Source organism: Choloepus didactylus, chromosome 21 (genome assembly GCF_015220235.1).
Source record: "Choloepus didactylus isolate mChoDid1 chromosome 21, mChoDid1.pri, whole genome shotgun sequence".
NCBI lineage: Eukaryota > Metazoa > Chordata > Mammalia > Pilosa > Megalonychidae > Choloepus > Choloepus didactylus.
In genome coordinates, this window is record NC_051327.1 from 11,175,306 (window position 1) to 11,181,305 (window position 6,000).

Here is a 6,000-nt window from a genome sequence, read left to right on the forward strand (position 1 = left end):
TTTCCTTTTCCAAGAAAAATGGTGCTCATGTGACAATTTGCTAATATCCATGCACACTTGCTGTGAATCTGGCACTGTTCTTACTTGTGTCAGCTCACCGACCCTCCAACAACCCTGCGAGGAGACGCCATCCTTACCCAGAAGATAAAGAAGAGGCACGGGGAGGTCAGTAAGCTGCCTACGGTTGCAGCACCCAACCCCCTGCTGTCTGGTTCCAGAGTCTGGTAATGATCAAATGGCCCTCACATACCCTCACAACCAAAAGCATGTGGTTCCCAAACATAAGCAGGTGGCAGAATCACCTGGAGGGCTTTCTAAAGCACAGAGTGCCAGGCTGCACCCCCAGAGGCTCTGATTCCGATGGCCTGGGCTGCGTCCTGAGAATTTATGTTTCCAGCGAACTGCCAGGTGATACTGATGCTGCTGGTTCAGGGGCCATAATTTGACTCTTCCCTAAAGTGTTCATCAGTGAGGTCCTTTCCAGAATCCTGACTTTATGTATCCACTATTAGAAGTGAAAGGGTCTGATAGCATATTAAACGGCAATTTCCCCACCTAAAAATTAAAATATACACTTACATAAAAATAAGGAAATAAAATTAAATTCTGCCACACCAAGGATCCCTGCTACACACAAACAAGGATAAATGTCAAATCATGAAAGTATCACTTCTGAAGAAAAAGAACCATGGAAAATCCACAATCCTTCTCAAAGCTTTTGCTGGTGCAGTGAGCTGCTTGTGATCTGGGACAATGCTGTGTAGAGCAGCGTTTTCAAACTGCAGGTCATGCCCAGCATTAAAAAAGTAAAAAAAAAATAAAAAATAAAAAAGGCAGGTGGGATAGAAAAGATTAGAGTACAATGCATGTAGTAAGGATGCTTTTTCTTGGAAAAACTTTTATTTCAATTATATTTGTACAAATATGGGTACTGGGTCATGATGTCAAACGTAAAAGGATATAAAATGGTTTGCTTCAAAAACGTTTGAGTATGAGAGCCTGTTCATTTGCCCTCTGTGGTTTACTCTAGGCTAGATTATGTGGAGAAAAGCAAAATGTTTGAAGACCGATTAAAAGAGCTTAAAGCTGAGATCCACGCCATGAAACACGAGGACAAAAAAATGGGGCAGTTCTCTAGCTGGAAGCAAGTCCCCGGGAGGCTGGACCCCAGCCCAGGAGGATAGGTATGTGCAGAAAAGTCAGGGTCAGCTCATACGGCAGGTTCTGGGGGGACACCAGGTACAGCAAGAAGGAGCCGCTAGACTCACAGCCCACCTGTCTTCTCTCAGTTGAGTCTTCCAATCCGCTCCTTCATCTCCTTTGCCTGTTTTCAAATCCTCCCCTTGGTTTTCCCGCAAGTTGTCCTAAGAGGCTGTTAAAATCAAACATCGCCGGGTGCCGGAGTGGGTGTAAGATCTCAGCTTTAAAGATCTAAGCTACAGCTTCTTCCCGGGTGTCCTGTCGTCATGACTTGCTCCACTGCTCGGGAAGATGTCCACCTTCCTTAAAGGGACCCTAGACTGAGTTTCATGAGGATTTCGGGTTAGACGCTTCATATCTGGAGAAGATTTCCTAGCTGTTTTTGCTTGATTTGGTAACATCGCCAATTTTATTTATACAGTGGTAACATCCTTTAACTATTTTTACTTCAAAGCAAAAACCGCAGGGATAAGTTCTTTTTTGTTTCTTCACACATTTTATTTTGAAATAACTTCAAAAGTACAGAATGGTTGCAAAAATAATACAAACCCGCACAGAGAACTGTGACACCCCCCACTCGCAGATATCCAGAGCCACCAATTTTAACATTTTGCCACCTTTACCCTTCCTTCCTTCCTTTCCTTCCCTCCCTCCTTCCTTCCTTCCATCCATCCTTCTGTCCTTTCATTCTCTCTTTATCTCCCTCCTTTCTTTCTTCTTCTTTTCTTTTTCCTTCCTTCCTTCCTCCCTCCCTCCATCCCTCCCTCCCTCCCTCTCTCGTTCCTTCCTTCCCTTATTCCTTTCTTCCTTTCTCTTTCATCTATCTGTCTTCTACCTACCATCTTCTGAACATTTGGGAGCAGGTTGCACACATCATACTCTGTGAACACATAATACTTCCATGTACATTTCCTAAGAACAAGGATATTCACTTACGCAGTCACCTTAAGTAGTTATCAAGTGTAAGAAATTTAACATCGATGTAAAGTTTACATTCTATATCCTAATTTTTTCTTATGTCCCAATAATTTTCTTTTGAGCCTTTTCTCCTCCATTCTTAGACTCCATCCAGGTTCATGTATTACATTTAATTGTCATTATATCTTTTTTAGTTGCTTTTTCTTTCTTTTTCTTTTTAATTGTATAAACATACATACAACATAAATCTTCCCATCCCGACCCTTCCCAAGCATACCATTCAGTGGGATTAATTACAGTCACAATGTTACAGTATCTTCCTCACCTCCATTACTAGAACTTTCTCTTCATTCCACACAGAAAATCTATATCCATTTTGCATTAGATTCCCATTATCCTTGCCTTCTGCCCCTGGTAGCCTGCACTCTATTTTCTCTATGAGTTTACATATCCTCTGATGTTTTCTTAGTGGTTACCATGGGGCTTAAATTTAACACCCTAAAACTATAACAATCTCATTTGCTTTGACACCAACTTAACTTCAATAGCACACACAAACTATATTCCTGTACCCCTCTGAGCCAGAGAGGGGATGGGGGGGGCACCAAGGGTGACAGGAGAGCCTACCTTTTTATTTAAAAAAAATTTTTTTTTATATATATTTTGGTGTATCAATGTGCATGCTAGAGTTTCATTAGTTGAAAACAAGTTACCAGGCAGAGGAATATTGTGTGGAGGTTTTAAATACCAGATAGTCTCCCCTTGCAAATTTTGAGAGTCTTCTACTGTTATATTAATTGTTAATCTGGGCATAAAAAGGGTCCACATAGTCATGCATAAGGTTCCCATGGGAATAGGAGGCCCTGGATTGGTGATAAAGATTTTAACAGGCATTTAAGTTTTATTACAATATTTTGGGTAACTCCTATTACCCAGGGACTTAGGATTCCTAACCAACACGGATGCATAGGCCAGCACCAGGGCCAACTGACCTCACTTTCCCTGTTTTGTATGATCTAAGGCACAGGCAACAACAAATTATTACTATTTCACCACTTAGGCTGTAAAGTGGCTGGCCCTTTAGCTTGGATTCTCAATGTTTGCATTACTGCCTGCTCGGGTTTGCTAATGCTATCGTTATGCAAAATACCAGAAATGGATTGGCTTTTATAAAGAGGGTTTATCTGGTTATACATTTACAGTCTGAAGGTCATGAAAATGTCCTCATTAAGGTATCAACACAAGTATACCTTCACCGTAGGAAGGCCAGTGGCACCCAGAAAACCTCTGTTGTCTGGGAAGGCACATGGCTGGCGTCTTCTTCCTTTGCTCCCACGTTGCGTTTCAAAATGGCTTTCTCCCAGGACATTTCTCTCTAGGCATCTAGGGGTATTCTCTTAGTTTCTCCTAGGCAAACTCTGGTGTAGCAAAAGTCTACTTTCAATGGCCGTCTTCAAAATGTCTCTCTTGGCTGCAGCACTGAGCTTTTTCTCTTTTATGGGTCTCCAGTGATTAAATCAAGACCCACCCTGAATGGGTGGGGTCCATATCTCCATGGAAATAAGTCAATCGTTTCACCCATAGTTGATTGAGTCACCTCCATGGAATCACTCATCAAAGGATTCCGACCTCATCAACATTAATACGTCTGCCCCCACAAGATTGCATTAAAGAATACAGCTTTTTGCAGGACATGATACATCCAAACTAGCACACTCCCACTGTTAGCATTTCAGTAGGAGCTGGGGCTGCAGCTCTGGGTGTGGTGTTCAGACAGGTTAGGGCCTGATAAAACCTTTTGTTGTAGAGATTTTATAGTCCATAGTTCATGCTTGGATCGTTTGTTCAGTGAAGGGGCTCCCCAATCGCTGTCTATTTGCATAGGTGTGCCACACAGAGCGCACACCCTTTCTGAACAGCTGATGGTGGCCACTGGTTCGCCTTCCCCACCGGGAAAGCCAACAAAAGTTCTGTAGCCGTGTTCATGGCAGTGAAAGCATACCTCAAAAACAGAAGGGGACTGATGTAGTCCACATATCCCATCTGGTGTGGCAGCTTATGTGGTTGATGCAGGGAGCAGGAAGGGTACTCTTCGGTGATGTCCACTAGCTGCTGGCCATGGTTACCTTTCGACGTTGGTGGGTGTCCCAGATGTCTTTCCACAATTCTTGTCATTTCAACCACTACCTCAGGTGCAGCAGCTTTAGCTGTTGAATCCTCTATATAGGACACTGGTCCAAGAATCTCCTGCATTTCTGCATTCAGAGGGCTGGTAGTGCAAACGCTGTGATGTAGCAGGTAGGCTCTTTACCTGGCCTGTGTGCTCAGCTGGGCACTGCCAGAGCGTGGCTTAGAGGTTGTGTCAGTAATCCACCCCTGAATAGGGATGGTCAATTTTAAGGTGACTGGGCATATTTGTGCAGTCCCTCCACTTGCAATAAGGCATTATATGCAGCACACAATTGCTTTTTTTTAGGGGGCTGTATTTCAGTTCTGCTCCTTTCCATGATGGTAATGAAAGCCAAGGGGCATTCATTTAGAATTTTACCTCTGCCACAGACCCCACCCAAAGCCATTATTAGTACTGGCTACATCCAATGCACAGGGCAGGTCTGGATCTCCGCCCCCAGTGCTTGTGCCTGTGCTAATGCCCTTTTTGCCTTTTTAAATGCAGCCTATTGGGAGGTGTTCCATTCCCAGGGATGGCCTTTCCTAGTCAAGGCATACAAAGGTTTTAACATTTGGGCTAAATGAGGAATAAAGGTCTCCAATCCCACAACCACCCCAAGAAAGCCATTAGTTGCTTTGGCATTTGCGGTGCAGGGAGACATTGCACCTAAAAGAGAGTTATTGGTTAGTGAAATAGAATTACACTTATGGGACTTTTCCACTTGACCAAGTCCATTGCCATGAGACCATGGCAGATGGTCAGGCTATGAAGTCCATTGTGGGCCTGCCCAGGAGAAGACAAATGCAGGCTAGCTTGGTTTTCCTAGGGAGATACTCAAAAAAAGTGTTAGCAAAATCCAATATAAAATGATATTGAACAAACATGGCCTATTATGTAGCATTTTTTCTATTCCTACCATTTTAAATTGCCAGGCCTGGTTAAAACAAAACAAAACAAAACAAAGAAAACCCCATAGCTGCCTTAAGTGCTTAGGCCTTGGGGGTTGGGGGTACAGATAGGTGAGACAAAAAGAAAGAGGCTTATCTTGTTGAACTTGAATTTAAAAGTTTTAAAATCAGGGCAGTGGGATTTGGGAGTTCCTATATCCTACTTTTAATTTTTTCCAATTATTAGATCTATTTCACTTAAAGCTGTGATTCGGACTATTGGGAAAGGTCTTTGCCTTTTCCAGAAGCAGCCCTCTGGCAGATTTCTGCTGCCTTAGGGAAATTCCAGGGACAGTTTCTTTTCAATGTCCAGGTTTGTTTACAGTAATTACAGAACTAAAGCTTTGAACTCTGCTGCAAAGAGGGTGTTCTAGTTTGCTAATGCTGCTGGAATGCAAAACACCAGAGATGGATTGGCTTTTATAAAAGGGGTTTATTTGGTTACACAGTTACAGTCTTAAGGCCATAAAATGTCCAAGGGTAACACATCAACAACTGGGTACCTTCACTGGAGGATGGCCAATGGCATTCTGGAAAACCTCTGCTAGCTGGGAAGGCACATGGCTGGCATCTGCTCCAAGTTCTGGTTTCAAAATGGCTTTCTCCCCGGATGTTCCCCTCCAGCCTGCAGCTCCTCTTCAAAATGTCACTCTCAGTTGCTCTTGGGGTGTTTGTCCTTTCTTAGTCTCTCTGTAGCAAAAGTCTGCTTTCAGTGGCTGTCTTCAAACTATCTCATCTGCAGCTCCTCTCTTAGCTCCTATGCAT

The 6,000-nt window shown here is 43.2% G+C and overlaps 1 protein-coding gene across 1 annotated transcript in view; it reads left to right on the top strand.

Moving 5' to 3' along the window:
- The window catches only part of LOC119518137 (merlin-like), a 56,884-nt gene extending 55,700 nt beyond the window's left edge, over window positions 1-1,184 (top strand). The window contains exons 14-15 of the mRNA XM_037815193.1: window positions 94-224; window positions 1,031-1,184. Coding sequence (XP_037671121.1) covers window positions 94-224; window positions 1,031-1,184 — 285 coding nt within the window. The remainder of the gene's footprint in view (window positions 1-93; window positions 225-1,030) is intronic.
- The last annotated feature ends 4,816 nt before the right edge of the window (window positions 1,185-6,000 follow it).